The 19,529-nt window shown below is 37.8% G+C and overlaps 1 protein-coding gene across 1 annotated transcript in view; it reads left to right on the top strand.

Moving 5' to 3' along the window:
* The window catches only part of ALDH1L2 (aldehyde dehydrogenase 1 family member L2), a 52,850-nt gene extending 36,248 nt beyond the window's left edge, over positions 1–16,602 (top strand). The window contains exons 14-23 of the mRNA XM_019728462.2: positions 584–654; positions 732–837; positions 4,968–5,055; positions 5,572–5,665; positions 6,809–6,908; positions 7,529–7,627; positions 9,430–9,595; positions 11,312–11,417; positions 13,994–14,193; positions 16,127–16,602. Of these exons, the coding sequence (XP_019584021.2) occupies positions 584–654; positions 732–837; positions 4,968–5,055; positions 5,572–5,665; positions 6,809–6,908; positions 7,529–7,627; positions 9,430–9,595; positions 11,312–11,417; positions 13,994–14,193; positions 16,127–16,182 (1,086 nt within the window). The 3' untranslated portion in view covers positions 16,183–16,602. The remainder of the gene's footprint in view (positions 1–583; positions 655–731; positions 838–4,967; positions 5,056–5,571; positions 5,666–6,808; positions 6,909–7,528; positions 7,628–9,429; positions 9,596–11,311; positions 11,418–13,993; positions 14,194–16,126) is intronic.
* The last annotated feature ends 2,927 nt before the right edge of the window (positions 16,603–19,529 follow it).

Below are 19,529 nucleotides of genomic sequence, written 5' to 3'. Positions count from 1 at the left end.
GAGTGCAGAGGGGAGAATGGCTATTGGGCAGGCAGTTAACATTCTCTGCCATGCCAAGAAATTGGAATGGAGCTAACTAAATTACAATTATGTTTATTCTCCTGTGTCTTGGTTCTTTTGAGAAAGAAATAGCAGTGCCTTTTTTGGTGTGGATACACAGAGGATGCCAAAAAAATGTGTACACATTTTAAGAAAGGAAAAAACTATATTAAAATTTTACTACTTAATATATACCAATAACAAAAGATGAATACAAGTCACATTTGACTTCTGCAATTACAAGAGGTGCTCAAAGTGGTTGCCATCAGCGTAATTTTAATAGTTTTTTTCCTTTCTTAAAATGTATATACATTTTTTTGGCACCCTCTGTATTTCTTAAAAATCAAACATTGCCTTTTCATATCAGCTTAGAAAATACAAGAGAGGCAGACAGCAAATAGATTCCTGGAGATTAAAGTCTTTGAAGTTAAAGAAAAAAATTTTTTACATTACCGATAATACTCCCAAATCTCTAACCTATTTTGAAACTGAGATTAACTTTACTCATTGGAGTAAAATAAGTATCACCTTTTTTGTGCTTTAGGGTTCTACAATTCCCATCAACCAGGCCCGTCCAAATCGCAATCTGACCTTCACCAAGAAGGAGCCACTTGGGTAAGACAAGGAGAGAGCCCCTGAGTGACTTGTGTTCGTTTGAGACAACTGAGGATGTTGTCTTTCTTCCTCTGCAGTGTCTGTGCCATCGTCATCCCCTGGAACTACCCGCTGATGATGCTGGCGTGGAAGAGCGCCGCCTGCCTGGCAGCAGGCAATACCTTAGTGCTGAAGCCAGCCCAGGTAATACGAGGGGCCAGGTGCAACGTCGCCTCCTCTCCTAATTACTTAGAATCAGAGACATACATTTACAGATATTATGTCTTTAAACAAAAATGGGGTCGCGTATTATGACATCACTTCATCTATCACGAGCATCATTTCACATTAGTAAACATTCCTTTTGGATAGCTCCCAATGCATTCTATGGAGAGTCCATAATTTAAAACTTCCATGACAATGGAAGCAAGCATAGTTTCCTTCAGTGAAACCCACTGAATTTCTACAAACCAATTCAATAATTGCAAAATGCCAAATGCTCAATAACTGTGGAAAATTAGGGACAGTGAAAGAAAAAGTATCATACAGGCATTCAAATTTTAATCATCAAAAATGTTGTAAAGCTATGGAAGATAAGGGAAAAGCATGTAAAAGAATATACATAATTGTGGCAACTGTGTGAAAATATGTTCATGTGAATAACAAGAAAATAATAAAAAATAACTCAGATGATAGAGTTCTCAAAAATATCTTTTAATCTTATAACAGCTTTTCAAGAAAAACAATTTGGTAGCCAACTTAACGTAGCACCTGGCTGAGCATTTGGTATGTACACTGCACAGTAGTAGACATTCCGAGGTGCACAGGTCATGGAGAAAACACGGGCTCTGTTCTAGAAGAGTTCACAGTTTGTTCCCTATCAGCTCTCCTTTCTCATCTTCTTTTAGAACTTAAAAAAATACATGTCATTTGGCATACCTATATAGTCATGTGACCACAGCCATCTTGGTTTATTCATTAGGAACAATTTCATTTAAAAAAAAATGCCGTGTTTCCCTGAAAATTAGACTGGGGCTTATATTAATTTTTGATCCAAAAGACGCACTAGGGCTTATGTTCAGGTGATGTCCTCCTGAAAAATCATGCTAGTACTTGTTTTCTGGTTAGGTCTTATTTTCGGGGAAACATGGTAGGTATACATTCAAAAATTTCAAAATTCAGAAGATACAAAGAAGTAGATAGTGAAAAGTCTCTCCCCTATCTTCATTCCCCCAGCCAACCAATTTACCTCCCCAGAGGAAACCAATATTATTCATTATTACTTATTAGTTTCTTAGGTATTTCAGAGATACTCTGCATATTACAAACATACATATATAATTAATTAAATAGATAGATAGTTAAAAAAAATATCTATTAATCCATTGAAAAACACAAAGGGAGAAAAGGGGAAAGGAGAAAATGCTAATCAGCAGGCATAAAGTTTCAATTATGCAGGATGAATACTCGTAAGTTCTGGGTATTGGCGTTATACCATTCTGCCTATGGTATCTCACCAGAGAATATCTTCTTCCATTTGGTAGGTTATCTTTTCATTTTGTTAATGGTTTGTTTCCTTTGCTGTGCAGAAACTTTTAGTGTAATGTAGCCCCATTTGTTTATTTTTTTTTCCTTTTGTTTCCTTTGCCTGAAGAGATATATAAAAAATATTATTAAGAACATTGTCACAGAGTTTACTGGCTATGATTTCTTTTAGGAGTATTATGGTTTCAGATCTTACATTTAAGTCTTTAATCCATTTTCAGTTTATTCTTGTATATGGTGCAAGAAAGTGGTCTAGTTACATGCATTTTTTGCATGTATCTGTTCAGTTTTCCCAACCCTATTTATTGAACAGACTGTCTCTACCCCATTGTATATTCTTGCTTCCTTTGTCATAGATTAATTGACTATATAGGGATGGGTTTGTTTCCGAGCTCTCTATTCTGTTGCATTGATCTGTGTCCATTTCCATGCCAGTACCAATGTGTTTTCATTACAATAGCCTTGTAGTATAGCTTGGTATCAGGTAACATGATATCTCCAATTTTGTTTTTCTTTCTCAAGATTGCTTTGGCCATTTGGGGTCTTTAGTGGTGCTATATACATTTTAGGATTATTTGTTATAGTTCTGTAAAAAATGGCTTTGGTATTTTGATAGAGATTGTATTGAATCTGTAGATTGCTTTAGGCAGTATGGACATTTTAATGATACTAATTCTTCCTATTTATGAGCATAGTATAGCCATCCATTTATTTGTATTTTCTTCAATTTCATTCTTCAGTGCCTCACTGTTTTCTGAGTAAAGGTCTTATGTCTCCTTGGTTAAACTGATTCCGAGGTATTGTATTCTTTTTGATGCAATTGTTGATGGGATTGTTTTCTTAATGTCTCTTTCTGCTAGTTCATTATTGATGTATTGAAATGCAATCGACTTCTGGATATTAATTTTGTATCCTATTACTTTACTGAATTTATATATTGGTTCTAATAGTTTTTTTGGTAGAATCTTTAGGGCTCTCTATATGTAGTCTCATATCTTCTGCTCAACTCAATTCTGACGCTAACTACCTGGAGTTTTAGCGCTGACCCCAGGTGAAGGGCTCAGTCTCACAAGACTGCCCCCACTTCTGATGTCAATTACAAACCCTGGATAGCCGGTACTTCTGAACAACATTTATAAATCAGAAGTTCTGATGACCCCCTTCTCAGGTGGGATAATTTACTAGAATGGCTCACGAACTCAGGAAATCACTTTACTTACTATGACCAGTTTATTATAAAGGATACCAATGAACAATCATTTTGAAGAGGTACATATGGCAAGGTTTGGAAGGGTCATGAGCACAGGGACTTCTGTCCCCATGGAGTTCAGGTGAGACATCTTACCATCACGTGGCTGTGGTCACCTACCCAGAAGCTCTCCAAACTCCATTGTTTAGGGGGTTTTATGGAAATTTCATTATGTAGGTTTGGTTGATTAAATCATTGGCTACTGGTGATTGAACTCCAGCCCCTCTTCCCTCCTCCAGGTTGGGCTGAAAGTTTCAACCCTCTAATCATGGCTTGATCTTTCTGGTGACCAGACCCCAGCCTGAAGCCACATGGGGGCTCCCAGCTCCCAGCCATCAGTCATCTCATTCGTATACAAAATACAGTTTTCACTTGAGATCCCAAGGGTTTTAGGAACTGTGTTCCAGGAACTGGAGAGAAAGACCAAATATATATTTCCCATTATATCTAAGTTTTTAAATACCATTCTTCACTAAAAGAAACCTAGGCTCCTTGAAGAAATGGCTGGAACAGGGAAAGTACAAGATGTGCCTGGAACATCTTGTTGGGTCAAAAAGCAAGGAAGTGCTCCAGGAATGATTGAGATATGTCAGAAAGACACAGGAGCCATACTACAGGGGCGCCCATCAATCACATCTGGAATAATTTGAACAACAAAAGAGATAACAATGGTAAAAGATTATAACCTGCTAAATAAAGTAAGACTCCATGTGTTCACACTGATATTAGCAAATTAAAGAGAAGGAAAAGCTCTTATAGTGGAAAGCCAACTAATACATGTGGAAGGAATGATGGAATTAGAAAATCACCATTTAGCAACCACCATACTAATAATTGAGCAGGCAGGACTTACCAATGGGTACTAAAACTAGTGGATGGAAGTTTAAGGATTAACTAGATATTTAAATAGTCTCAAAATATTTCCCTAAATATGTTTATTAATTACAAAATGTAAAACAGTAACTTACAGTGATGAAACCTGGCAGATCACCGTTACCAAATGATCAAAATTAACATTTCTAATATTGGGATTATTATTCCTTCTGATACAATGCATGAGGAGAACTCAGCATCACTCCTGTGGTGTTCTTGCCAAAAGTTCATAACCTGACTCTAATCATGGGGAAACAGCAGACAAATCCAGACAAAAGGACATTGTACAAAATAACTGGCCCATACTCATGTCAGTCATTTTGTCAGTGTCATGAAATATAAAAGGAAACTCAGAAACTTCCAGAGTAAAGGAGACTACAGACATGATAACTAAATACAATACACGGTCTTGGATTTCCTATTTCTATAAAGCACATTATCGGGACCCCTGGTGAAACTGAATAAAAGGTATAAATTAGGAATTCTCGGTTGTTCATTTCCTGATTTTGATCATTGTGCTGTGGTTATGTAAAAGAATCTTTTGTTTTTAAGCAATGCACGCAGAAGTATTTAGGGGTAAAAGGGTATGTCAGAGGAAAAGCTGAGTACTGATCTAAAGGATGAGTCAAGAGTCTGAAGGAGATAATTGCTGTCTGCTCCTGCTCAGGTCACGCCCTTGACTGCTTTGAAGTTTGCAGAGCTCTCTGTTGAAGCAGGCTTTCCAAAGGGGGTAATCAACATTATTCCAGGCTCAGGTAAGCCACCAAAGGACCCACTACGCTATAATTAGTGAATGGTACAGGGGTAGCTGAGTGGCTGTTTTCCCACTGGAGTCTTGTCCTGAATTATAACTGTATTAAAACTAAGTACAGTTTACTAAACAGTTGAGGATAAATATACTCACCGTACCCTAAAATCTTTCTTTTTAATTAAAATGTATATACCCTGAAATCTTAAAGTGGAAATATAACAATGCGTGAGTCTGGTGCGAGCGGTCCACATTATAAAACTACCCTAAGGTGGTCCATTTCAATTTTTAAAAATTACTTTGGAAGACAAAAGCCAAGGCTTACCCATTTGGGGGTGGGGGGTGGGGGGTGGAGGCTGAAAATTGCGTGCAGGACATTATTTAGATTTTTGCAGTTTATAATTAATACAGAAAAAGTAAAACTGAGATTCAAGTAAGAGCTTAGAAATCTCCTCCCATGAATTCAAAGCCACCTTGACCATCAGAACTTGAGCAATTCGTGTTTGATTCCCCAATGCTACAGGGGGCGTAGCAGGACAACGGCTTTCGGAACATCCTGATATCCGCAAACTTGGTTTCACTGGTTCCACTCCTATTGGCAAACAGATCATGAAAAGGTATTGGTTTTAGTATGTCGACTTCCTGTTGCTCCTGTTAAACCCGGTCTTGGGTTTTGTTTTTGCTTTTTTAAGTAGGGTGCTTTGGAGGGGGTAAAAAACACGTCGGATTTAGAAGAGAAATCTACTTACCACTGTTGGGTATTGACATGTTTGAACAGAATAAAGTGCTTTCCAACATGGAAAGCCACAGTCAATAAAAATAGGCCCACGTTGAAATGCTATGCCCTACTGGTAGATTTCATAATCCAGCACAAAATATATTTTCTGCGCTTAAGCTGTAGCTCAAATTGTTTCTGAAACCAAAAAGACATATAAATGACAAATCTGGATTAGTAATGAAACGAGTTTCTAAAAAGAAGTAATGTTAGGTGTTTTTTTTTAATTGCAAATAGTCTAAATATCCAAAATAAGGCAGTGGTTAAAGTATGTCAACATAATAGAATGCTGTGCAGTTATGACCATGGAGCATTTTTAATAACATTGAAAAGTGTTGTTAAATGGTAAATGGAAAGAAAAGTAAGGTATTAAATTTTATCTATTGGGTGATCCTAACTGTGTTAAATAAGGCAAAGACTATTGTTGGACCCAGACCAGAAATAAGCATTCCAAAATGGTGAAGACAATGGTCATTGAGCTATGGAACTGTGATTTTTTTTCTTTAGTGTGCATTTAAAAAAAAATTTTAAAAATGTTTTAAATAATACTTTTGTATAAGGGGTAAATAAACGATATACTTCTAAAAATCTTTATAGTTTTTCCAATGCTCTAGTAATCTGGTTTGAAGCTAAATTCCTTGCAAAAGGAATTCCTTTACGTAACCAAAATTCTTGTTCCTAAAGAATCTGAATTTACCTATAAGAATCTCTGATCATTTATCACAGAATTTAAAACCAAACTTTTTGTTATGGAAAATTTCTAACACATACAAAGCACACAGAATAGCATAATGAACTCCCATGTAGTCACCACCCAGCTTCAACAATTATCAGCATTCTACCATTCATGTTTTGTCTTTGCGTAAGTTTCTTAATATTTCTGAGGCTCAATTATGTTTTCTGTGTCAAATTTTATGATTAAGAGAGAGACAGACAGACAGAGAAACAGAAACTAAATGTTCATTTACCATTTATTTTTCTCTAGCTGTGCTGTGAGCAACTTGAAGAAAGTTTCTCTTGAACTTGGTGGCAAATCCCCACTTATAATATTCAGTGACTGTGAACTTGACAAGGCTGTGAGAATGGTAAGAGTGAGTCAAATCTAACTAAATAGGTGCCTACTTGTAAAACACATTTCACCTCCTTGTTCATCAGAAATCTTAAAGTGAGATTTGGTTTCGTCCAGTCATAAATAGAAACTGTCCTCTTTATGGTTTAGATTTCGGAATTCTCAAAGCAGTTAACTTTTAAAATAATGTCTTTATAATTTATCTCATTAAGGTGTTTTTAAAACTTGAGGGGCAAGGGAATCTTTCTAAACATTCATGATTTATACAAACTAACGTAGAGATCTTAAAAACAAAATTTGATATACAAGTATTTCATTTAAATGTATAAAATAATCTACATTTTTTTTTTTTTTTGCAATTTGGCTTTAGTGGTATTTCCTTATTATTATACACATTTTTTTAAGTGCTCATGGATCAAAAGGGGGAAAGAAGAAACAAAATCCCTAAAAACATGCTAGATCAAAATAGAATATTTCCAAGCAGCTCTCATCACTAACTAGGCCAAGAAATTGTGCTTTTCTGTGATCCCTCTGTGTTATCTGCTGTCTTCCAATAACATCTAATTCTCATACAATTTTATGGCAATCTTGACTTCCCAAGTAATGTTAACAATCTTTTCTCCTCTGCTGCCGAAGGGCATGGGAGCAGTATTTTTCAACAAAGGAGAAAACTGTATTGCAGCTGGGCGATTGTTTGTGGAAGAATCCATCCACGATGAATTCGTGACAAGAGTGGTAAGTAAGGCACCTTCAAATTTGCTCCATGAGTTGAAGAGAAATTGCTTGTACTTGAAAAGTACTTCTGAGATTTAATGAATTTTTAAGTGTGGTAATACTCCTGTGGTTATATTTTTATAAGAAAACAACACAGTCCTTATCTTTTAGAGCTACTTTCTGACATATTTACAGGTTCAATTATATGATGTTTAGATTTTGCTTCCCTCTTGCTCCCCAGGAGGGGAGGAAGTGACTGGTGAAATAAACTGCCCTTGAGTTTGTAATTGTTGAAGTTGGGTGATGGAGACATAGAGTTTTATTATATTGTCTACTTTTATGCGTGTTTATAGTTTTTCATAGTAAAAAGTTATAGGTCTACATAAAAAAACCTTAAGAGCTGTTGTTACCTATGTCTTGCACTGCATTTATAATTTATTAGATCTTTGACACTTTATGTCTTTATAAACCCCTAAATTGACTATGAGAGATACACTGCTAGAGCCTTACAAATCCTTAATTCACAGTTAATAGGACAGCATATCATTTCCTCCTTAAGATAGATGATAGATAGATAGATAGATAGATAGATAGATAGATAGATAGATAGATAGACACCCACTGTAGATTAGTCATGATTCTATAAATATGGGACTAAAAACCATTTACAGAACTATTAAGATGAATTCTGTGACAAAAATAAACTCTAAGTTATGCTACATTATATTATTATGATGGTAATAGTAATCATAAATTTGTTTATATTTGAAAAACCAGCATCCAGCTTATTTTTTCAGAGCCAGTTCCCCCACCCCACCCCCAAGAAGCAAACATTCTTTCTTCATGAGAGTGGAAAACAAGGAAGTCATATGGAGAGGCAGATGGTGGGCAGTGGTTGCCTCCTAAATACACTGTAATTCAATTTTCTGCTTCAGTAAAATACAGCTGCATTACTACATGTCATGGGTTTTCACAACTATAACTTGTTGAAATTTCAAATCCTGAAACCGGAAATGTCAAGGATTTACTGTATCAGTCCATCAACAAACATTTTGTACACATGTAATTTATATTCATTCATTCATTCATTCATTCGACAGCTTTTTCTTGAGCACTTAACTGAGGGCTTATTGCCTAAATTAAAATCCATGGGTTTGCAGGGTCACGGTAACTCCCATTCTTTCTCCTTACTAGAATTGGACTTAATATTAGAAAATGCAGAAATACGTTAAGATAACTGAGGTGCATAAAAAGCTGTTAGAAAGACATGTCAGTGATGAACACTGTTCTGTCAAGACTGTTTTTCATCGGAACAGTTTAGCAATTCTTCTGGCATGGCCATACCATGAGAATTTCACAAGAGCAGTCTGCCACATTTGGAGAGAGAAAAAAAAGATAACAATGTGGCCATTTCGGAAGTTCTTTTGCCACGAAGAGTGTAAGTATGCTGCATTACCGAAAATTCCAGAACATCAGGTTTACTATTTTAATGGATTAACATTCAGGATAATTTTTAAATAGCATATGTAGCTTATGTTCTATTAGAACTCAGTGGTTAAGAGCTTAGGTTTTCAAGTCAGGAAAACTAAAGTATTTGGTGGCTATGTGTCCTTGGGCAAGTCACTTAACCTCTCCAAGTCTGTTTATTCATGTGTAAGATGGAAATAATAAATACCCACCTCCAGTGCTGCTTTGAAGACTAACTGACAACACATCTTTTAACAGCTGAGTACAATACCCACCACCTGGTAGAAGCTCAGTCATGGGTACATTATTATTATTATTAACAGTCAATTATGTTTTGTGAACTGGGTGACATACAGGTGGAAGAAATTAAAAAGATGAAAATTGGTGATCCACTTGACAGAGCTACTGATCATGGGCCCCAAAATCATAAAGCCCATCTGGAAAAGCTTCTGCAATACTGTGAAGCTGGCGTAAAAGAGGGGGCCACGTTGGTGTATGGAGGAAGACAAGTCCAAAGGCCAGGTAAGGTCGGCTTCGTAGGAGGTAGAAGGGGCGCCTGCTGCTTACGTTGGAATGGATGGTAACAGTTTTCATGGCAGTACCAGCTTGCTTCAAAAGTCAGAAGAATTAATTTCTAGATCCTACTTGGCCACTTATAAGCTGTGGCACCTTGGATAACACAGTTTTTCTGAACCTCCTTTATAAAATGGTTTGAAATGTGCATACCCTGCTTTACCAGGCTGTGAAAATCAAATAACAAAATAGAGATGACAGGCCCTTAGCTGTACAGTAAACACATGTAGTAGATAATTGTGTTAGCACTGGTGACCTTGATTCCTGGTACTGTGAGATTTAATCTTAGCCAGCATATCTGGGGAAGGATTCATTCCTCTTGTATATGAGTAAAGAAGTACCTGTTACTGAAATGTGTGAATGGCTCACTTTCATGATAACCAAAAGGAGAAACAGACAAACAACTGCAAAAACTCTTTTTTTGTTGTTGTTGTTACTGTTGGAGGTAGATTGTGCACCAACACCCTACTCTGAAAATTGGTAATTAGACGGAAAAAATTCAACCTTTATGCTGTGTTTCCTATGTGAATTGAATTTCTGGATAACTAAGTAGTTGATAAAGGAGACATTTTTTTGCAGCAGAATCTCTGCAAAATAATGTGGAAAAAAATGACAGAATAGAAAAATCGCCATTTTTCACTCTCCAACTCAATGAAATAATTGATTCAATCCATGAATCAAGGGAGGTTAAAGTTATTAGGTGAAAGGTTGATGGAAATCTGAGTATTTGTAAGATACCAAAGTGTCATCCCAAAGATTGCTTGCCAGTCATAAGGAAAAAAAGCACAATTTTATAATGGAGAGGTCAAATTGTTACTACTTGGAACTTCTGGTCAATCTTAGAGCATCAATGAAAGCAGAACTGGATAGGATGTGTCTCCTAAGGGATGTCATGTATACCACACAGCATCACCTATATGCTTGCCAAAAATGTGTAACATGCTGTTTAGGTCAAATTTTCCATTAATAAGAACTATAGGGGATAGAAGAATAAATTTAAATATTCCAAGAAAGCAATGACAAATCTAAAATGCAAGATATTCTGCAGAATAACTGACACAGTCTGTTTAATGTGTCAATGGCATGAAAAATAAGGGGCAGGGATAAGGGAGGAACACATTTAAAATATCTGACAACTAAATGCAATGTGTAGAACTCATTTGAATCCTGACAAACAGATCAACTGTAGACATTTTCTAGACAATCTAGACATTTTGTAGACAATCAGAAATTTAATACAAATTATGGATAAGGAATTAGCGTTAAATTTGTTAGGTATGATAATGTATTATGATATGTAAGAAAATGTCCTTGTTTTTTACAGATTTGTACTGAAATACTTGGAGGTCAAAGTTGTAATCTCTGGAATTTTCTTTAAAATATCTCAGCAAGGAAAAAATGAATCGAATATAGTAAAATATGAATAAATATTTATTTTACTACTTATAATACTATTTTCTCTACTTTTATATATGTTAGAAATTTTTGTAATAAAGACATTTAAAAAAATGAGAACCTAGGCATGCTAATACCAAATAAGAAAATGAAAGTTTTTTTGGTTTTACTAACCCAGATGGAAGAAAAAAATTGTAATGTAATTAAATGAGAGAACTGTTAATTGAAAATTACCCTAGAATTTATGGTTTTCTTCTGTTTTTCAAATAGGCTTTTTCATGGAACCAACTGTCTTCACAGATGTGGAAGACCACATGTACCTTGCCAAAGAGGAATCCTTTGGGCCCATTATGGTCATTTCTAAATTCCAAAATGGGTATGTTCTTCAGGCACAATTTAATAAGTTTTGACTTCAGTTTTTTTCTTCTGACATTAACCAATACTTCTGATAACCAATGTAGATTGTAACATATTTTTGCTTCTTAGCTTAAATTAATGGCTAACATTATGGGATTTCAACTGACTGAATTTTAGTTTTTAGTACAGTTGACATTTGAAATGTCTCTGGAATAAGGTAAATAAATGAAAGTGACAGAACGAGGTTTTCACATTTACATGCCTAGGGAAGGCAGCATCTTAGAAATCTGATTTTCTGAAAGAAAGAGTGCTGCCTTCAAAAGCCTATTCAACTTTCTATAGAAATGTCTTCAATCACCATATAATCAACTATAAATGATATACTGGTTTGCTATAGTACATGAAACTTTCCAAAGTATTTAGCATATCAAAGAAGGCCATATGGGAACTGAGCTCATATAAGAATGTTTAATACAATAGACTCTCATGGTATAATACCAAGAATTCTTCTGAATTCTGGCTTTAGTTTTTCTTCAACCAATGGTAAGGTGCAAAAAAAACCCAAAAACAAACAAACAAACAAAACCCCAGAATACAGAGTTCAGAAGGACTTCTTGGCCCTTGATAGACTATTGTATGGGACTCTGGGGGACACTAAAGCTGTAACGAGTAACCTTTTGACACACTGATTCAAGCAAGGATGCTGTTACCCCCATTTCCTCACTATAAATTTCCCCGTAGGATAGCATTTGTGTTAAACATGCAGGTATTAGAAGCCAGACTTGTGGGATATAAAGCTAGATAAGTCACAGTTCCTGTCCTCAAGGAGCTTGCCATCTACTGGTGGAGATAGCAAGGATATGGGCTACTAACCACAGAAGGCCAAAGGCAGGATGGAACAGTGGGTAGCATCTGCCCTCTGACCCCGCACCTGACTACCTCTGTGTGCTTGGGCCGTTCCTTAATCACTCTGTGCCTTGGTTTATTTGTAAAATTGGGTTATTAATAGTATCTACCTTTTTGGGTCATTCTCAGGATTAAGCAGCGCGTTTACGATTGGTGCTGCTCCTATCACTATGTCTGCTGTTATCCTAGAAGTGGTCAAAGTCTACTCTGATGCTTTGTCATCTCAGTGGTCCTCAACGAGCAGTGGCATAAAGCCATGTCTCTGCCTTAGTCCAGTCTATAAATATTTGAGTCCCTCCCATATGCAATGCCTCAAGAAGTGAGCAAGTTTAGCAGAGCCTCAGTTCACTCCAAGTTAGGTTCCAAGTGTCTCATGCGAGTTTAAAATTGTGGGTAGTCAAGATTATCTTTGAAAATGCCTCTGGAAGGCTCTACATTAAAGTGTGTACTGGAGGGAGGGGCGTTATCACTGTGAGGGATATAAATGATAAATGTTTAACTGTTACATTGTTTTGTTCACCTGAAACTAATTTTTTAAAATGTTAACAAACAAACAAACAAAAAGCTTGTGCTGTTGCTGAAAAAATTCAGCACAACTGATTTTCCCTCTAGTTTTGGAATAGATGCTGTTTCTTTACCAGAGCACATGCTGAAATACTTGTATCTACTGGCCATGTTGTACAAAATGTGGGCATTTCTAAACATTAGGATGACACTCATCAAGGTGAGATACTCACTCTCTGACAAGATCATTGGAAGTGGACCCAGCTGAGAGGTGGGCAGGTTCCCATCTCCACTTACATGGCCGTGTACACATACTATGTCAAAAGGCAGGGAAATCACCAGACCGATTTAAGGGGATTATTTTACTTGCCTCGTATTGAATTAGCATGTTAATTGCATTCACTCTCGTGTGCTGATGCAACACCACTCTATAAAGAAGAATAAGATGTTATCTCTGTCCTCTGGGAGCTTCCGGTCTAGTTAGAAGGTGAACCCCAAGTACGTGAAGATTTAAACCAAAACACTGAGTTGGAGGAATTTGTGCTTCCTGATTATAGCTGACTTTTCTCGAGTATTTACTGTGTTCCAGACACTGCTAGCTCATTTAATCCTCACCAGCAATGAGACAGGTGCTATTATTATTATTTCCATTTTCACAAGACTAAATGAAAGCATGGGGAGATGAAGTCATTTGTCCAAGGTCACCAAGGCGGACTGGCTGCAGAGCCCTCTCACTGAGTCACCACCTTTGACCCGTCAACTGTGGCGCTGGTGGGAGCTGGGAAGGCTTCAGAGTGAGGCATCAAAAGAGCCTTGAAGTGTGTGTGTAAAATCTGAAGAGACAGACGGAAATAGGGGGCTGCTCTGAGAATACATCTAGAAATGGGACTTGGGAGAAGAGGGGAAATGAGAAAGTCATGAAGAAGCTTGAAAAGATGACTTCAGATCAGATTTTAAAAGGTGTTGCATGATATATATGAGAAATATAATAGTAGAATTGTAATATTTCATCAGGAGTTTCTTGTGGTATAAGCCTGGACTATTTCATTTATAAAAAAATTTAAGGAGGTCGGCAGTAATGTTTTCCTGTTTCTAACACAGAGGGGGAAAATATTAGAACATAAAATGGGAGTGTTGTGCTTTACATTTAATGGAGTTTTATGTCTTCCTAAAAACATCTTGTAGGGACATCGATGGAGTGTTGCAGCGAGCCAATAACACAGAGTACGGTTTGGCCTCAGGGGTTTTTACAAGAGACATAAATAAAGCGATGTACGTGAGTGAAAAACTAGACGCGGGAACTGTTTTCATTAACACATACAACAAGACAGATGTGGCAGCCCCTTTTGGTGGAGTTAAACAATCTGGCTTTGGAAAAGATTTAGGTATGCTTTACTTTTCTACTGCATGTTCCCTTTGTTGCCACATCACAGAAACGTCTGCTCTGTGTTTTGTGCGACACTTGTGTACTGTTCTGAAGGGCATTTCCTACACGGCAGTTGGATCTGGATTTACAAGGGTAATACAATGTTTTTAAATGTTAAACATTTTTTTTGAACATACACAAATTGTGTGGAAAAGGGTTTCTTTTTAAAAGAAGATTAATGTTGAAAGGAAAAAGAAACTCAGACAATACCTTTTAGCTAAAAGGTTTGGTTTTTTACGTGACATTCAGCATGAACTTGGTTTAGCATTCGTGGGACTAAATGGAACCAAGAAAAGAAAATGGGTACAGGGCCATAACCAGCTGCTCCAAGAATAAATCCTGTCTCTGAGCTGTTTGGTGATATTCCAGAGTCAATGCTGCAATTGGCAGGATTGTCTGGGAATCTGGGAACCCAGATTTCGAATTTGTAGAAAGCCCAAGATGTAATTCATCATGAGCAGTGAGTGACACTGTCACATTTCAAGTAGTAGTTTCCTCTGAACACTAAACCAGGCCCTATTCTAACCAATTTACCTGTATGAGCACAGGCAATCCTCACAATAGCTCTGGGAAAGAAGCACTATTTATTATCCATATTTTATAGATAGAGAAAATAGGTTCTCAGAGAGGTTGGGTAACTTGTTCAAAGTTCCACAGCCAGCCACTGGCAAAGAGAATTCAAAGCCAGGCAATTTGATTGTGAAGCCCGTGTTCTTACTCCCCAGTCAGGCTGGCATGTTGTTTCAAAAATGGAAATATTTGTGATTTACTGAATCTGTTAATATAAGTTTGGTTAATTTGGGGTATTTTTACATTGTCTCTTTCTTGATGACTTCTGGCAATGTATTTGCAGCAATAAAAGTAGCTCTCCTTTTGAATTCCATTGAGTTGAAGGTAAAGTCATTTTTTTTCCATGCCTCCATTCTGGCTTTCATCTCTGCATCCAAAATACAGTGGGAGAGATTTTCTTAGGGAAATTACTATTATAAAGCAAGGTAACCGTGTTCCACTCATCTTTTGATTGAGCGTAATTGACTAGCTTCAGGGGTCTGTTTCATTATAAAGCAGTAGTATTTGCCTAATAGTTTCTTCTTCTCCCAATTTTAAACTCTTCTTAGCCAAGTGGTTCCAAGATACACACTGGATTAGAATCACTTGGGAACTTTAAAAAAATATAATACAAAGGTGCTGATTTAATTGGTCCGGGGTGTGATCTGGGATCAGGAATTTTAAAAAGCTCCCCGAAGTGACTGATTCTATTTTAAGTTTATAACCTCTGTGTTAGCTCAACTTCCACTAGCGTCATCTACTCGTTAGCGTCACTTGTGGCGTTCATGTCCTTCCACTGCTATGGAAATCGGTGATGATACTAACTCAAAATAGAAACAGAAAGCAGACCTATCTATTGTTCTGCCTGGATACACCCTTCTGTGTTTATAAGATACCATGTAAATCAGGGAACTGCATTTTCCTTATCTTCAAAATGTGATTAGTATTGAGTACCGTAGGCAATCGTATCACAGTGATAAGAATTTGTGTATCTAAACATAAAAATGTACAGTAAAAACACTGCATAAAAGATAAAAATGGTACCCCTGTATGGGGTGCTTCCTGTAAATGGTGCTTATAGGACTGGCCGTTGCTCCGGGTGAGTCAGTGAGTGAGTGAGTGTGAAGGCGAGGACGTAGTGTACACTGTAGGCTTTATAAACACTGTGCACTTAGGCTGCACGACATTTATGAAACATCATGAGATCAAATCAAGTACAAGGGAAAAGGATGTAGTCGAGACACGGTCAACACGAGATGCACAACCATGAGGCTTAGGCTGGACTTAATTGAATCACAACCTGCAGTTTCACGTGGTCCATCCCCTGCTTTTCTCTTCCTTAGGTGAGGAAGCGCTAAACGAATACCTCAAAACCAAGACGGTGACGCTGGAATATTAGAGCAATGCCATCATCAGGAAAGCCTTGGCAGGCAGCCCTACTCCTCGACTCCCGACACCCTGAAGAAGCCTGGGTGTGCAGGGAAGGAGGTATCAGCCCTGAGCCAAAAACACACGCATGGACCATGAAGACAGGCCACATGCCTAAGCATTTGCTTATGGCCTGAGCTGTACGCCTTTCATACCTTTCAATGACTTCCACGTGTGCGTTTTTGACTATGTTGTATCGTATCACACGTATTGCTAACCTGCCAGTGTGCTTGTCTCCCCGCCAAAGCGGATCCAGTCCTGTCTGTTCATCTTGAAAACGTCAAAATCATGCAGTCATAATACACAAGGTGCATTTTTGGAAGCTTTGTATAACATGTACAGGTTTTAACCTCTGAATCACACATTTGGGTTATTAAAAAAAGATTTTCTATAATTTGTTCTCAAGAAACAGTATATCCTGTAAGGATTGTGAAAGGAGTTCCTTTTTTTCATATTTGGAAATAAGATACATCTTTGTGCCTTTGATGTTCTATTTTTCAGCCCACTGCGCTGGGTGAGCAACCTACAAACAGTTCTTGAGGACCTACCGTGTTTCCCTGAAAATAACACCGAGTCTTATATTAGTTTTTGCTCCAAAGACGCATTAGGGCGTCTTTTCAGGGGATGTCTTATTTTTTCATGTACAACAATCTACATTGATTCAAATACAGTCATGTCATCTTCTTCTGGAACATCGTCATAACGTACTAAATGCGTCCGTCTGGCTGACGATCTTAACTGGGGCTTATTTTCGGGATAGGCCTTATTTTGGGGGAAACACAGTACTAGGTACAAGATACTGTATTCTGTCCTGAGGAGTACACAGAATTTAATGACATGATCTGATCTCTGGCCCCAAATCGTGTAAATTCTAGTCAATAGCTTTATAGTCAATTTTGTAGCACGATGTAGTATAAAGAGCTTTTGGAGACTGATCTTGATTCATATGATACCATTTTACTTACTATCTATGTGACTTTGGGAAACTTATGCAAGTTCTCCAAGGCTCAGCTTCCTTATCTGTGAAATGGGGGCAGCAATGCCTCCCTCAGGAGCCCTGTGATGAGCATTCAATGCAATAATATAAGTAAAGCACCTCGCACTGTTTCATTCATGGTGACTATGCAACAAAAATTAACTCTGTTTTCCCATCACTATTTAAACAATATGTTGAGACATATTAAGTAGATGAGTTAATTCATTTCCCTGAGACCGTTTTCAGTAGTCGTTGGTTCCCAGACTCCTTGTCTCATCCATTGTCCTGACACAGTGCCCGATACAGCAACACTGGGAAATGCCGTGCAATGAAATGATGGCGGTGCAAGGAAAACGGTTGCTTTCCTTTCTGTGGCTCACTCATCCTTCCTAGGACATCTTATTTTCCATTTTCTACCTACTGGTTTTACTGTTCATTGGCTGTGTGATCTTGGACAAGTTAGTTACCTAATATGTCAGAGCCTAGCTTTGGAATCTATAAAATGGAGATACACTCCCTGTCTCATTAGATGTTATAAAGATTCAGTGGGATAATATACATAGCATACTTAGCAACATGTTTGGACCATAGTCCGTGCTCGAGAAATGGGGATTATTACAACCCCCACAGACTCACATAATGGCCCGTTGTCAGACAAAAATAACTAGGTGGGTAAATGATCACCATCCACATGTGACTAGAAGGTGAGTTCCTGGATCGCAGAAGATGCTCAGAGCAACGCACTTCTCTCATTCCTCCTTTTAAAGTAAAATTTCTGCAAACATTCCTACCTCATGGGTGTTGAGGGTGCCCTTAGGGAGTAGTTGTTACTTTGAAGACTCAGCAGCTTAACATCAAGAGAATGTAGGAGATCAGTAATCAATAATCAACAGCAACAAAAATCAGAGGCAGAAAACATTCAAAAGGAAGAGTACCAGGTGACCCTGCTGTAGTCAATAGGACAAATTTTACCTGTAGGCATGTTTTATTCTACTGTAGCTCACTTACCACCAGAGCTTGGCACAGCTGGGGTTCTCAGTTGGAATGAATATTTTCTGGGTCCAAATTGACAGTTCATACTTGAACAAAATGACAAAAGCCTTATTATAAAGGAACCACTTTTAAATGCAACAGTTTAAGTGATTTCATGTGATTTAAAATATCACTTACCAACTATTTTAATGACAGATGAAATGGCAAAGAAAAACACACTTGTTCTGGACTGATTTTACCTTCTAATATTAATTTCAGGAGCGGTGTTTTTGATCTTCTTTGGGCCCTAAACCTCTTTTGAGAATCGGATAACAACCACAAAAAAGCTAGTGGAAACTCTCTGTCCCACCTCTACTCCCCAAACTCACTGCACACACATCATTCTGCAAATATCTTCACAGACTTCCTGAAGGCCATATTTGGGTCTCTGGTTAAAAACTCCCTTCTCCATATCGAGTTCTAAGGTCCTTACTTTACCGGCCTCAGTTGTTGTATCTGTTGATCAGAATCAAAGTCTCCACGGAATTCAATCTGAGTTGGAACATAATGATCCACAGCCTACTGGGTAATTTAATTAACACACAGTAATTAAATGTTCACTGTGCCTTCAGATCACTGATTATTTTGCTCCAGGATAAAGCTGTGGTCTACTTGTCACCAAATTGAGGAGGTGTAGACAGTTTATGCAGTCTGCATTCTGCTAATTCCCTTTCCCCCGCCTTTGCTGGCACAGTCCCCTTTTGCTCAAACACCCTTCCTGCCCTTTCTCACCCCCAACTTGCTTCAAGTGTCTCTCCTCCAGGCTCCCACTTGTCTGAACATAGTACTTACCACTTGGTGCTGAAATTATTCGCCTTTTTAACTAGATAGGAGCACCCGTCCCCAGCAGTAACAACAGCTATCATTTATTGATGGCCTCCTGTGTCCTAGGCATTATGCTAAGCTCTTTTTCAACGCTATCTTAGTTAATCTTCACAACCCCTGAAAAAAATGAATAAATTGAGGTGCTCTTCTTATTACCTCCCCCCCTACCAAGCCATCATCATCTCTTTATCTAGATAAATTATTACTGAACGCTCCCATCAGTCTTCCTGATTCCTCTGTGTGGTTCTGTTCAAAGCTGAAGCCAGAGGGTGTCACTCTTCTACCCCAAAAACCTTCGAATGGCCCTCATTTTGTTTAAAGTCCAGTGTAGCACTTACCATGGCCTGCAAAGTCCCATTGGTCTTGCTCCTAGCCCCTCTGGCTGCCTTGATGTTCCTCAGACACACCAAGCATCCCTCAGGCCCTTTGCACTTGCTGTTCCCTCTTCCCAGTGGTGTGCTGGTAAGTATTTAACAAATGGCTCT

This window comes from Rhinolophus sinicus, linkage group LG02 (assembly GCF_036562045.2).
Source record: "Rhinolophus sinicus isolate RSC01 linkage group LG02, ASM3656204v1, whole genome shotgun sequence".
Lineage (NCBI taxonomy): Eukaryota > Metazoa > Chordata > Mammalia > Chiroptera > Rhinolophidae > Rhinolophus > Rhinolophus sinicus.
The sequence above is the reverse complement of the archived record's forward strand: the minus strand, read 5'-3'. Positions and strand labels throughout refer to the sequence as shown.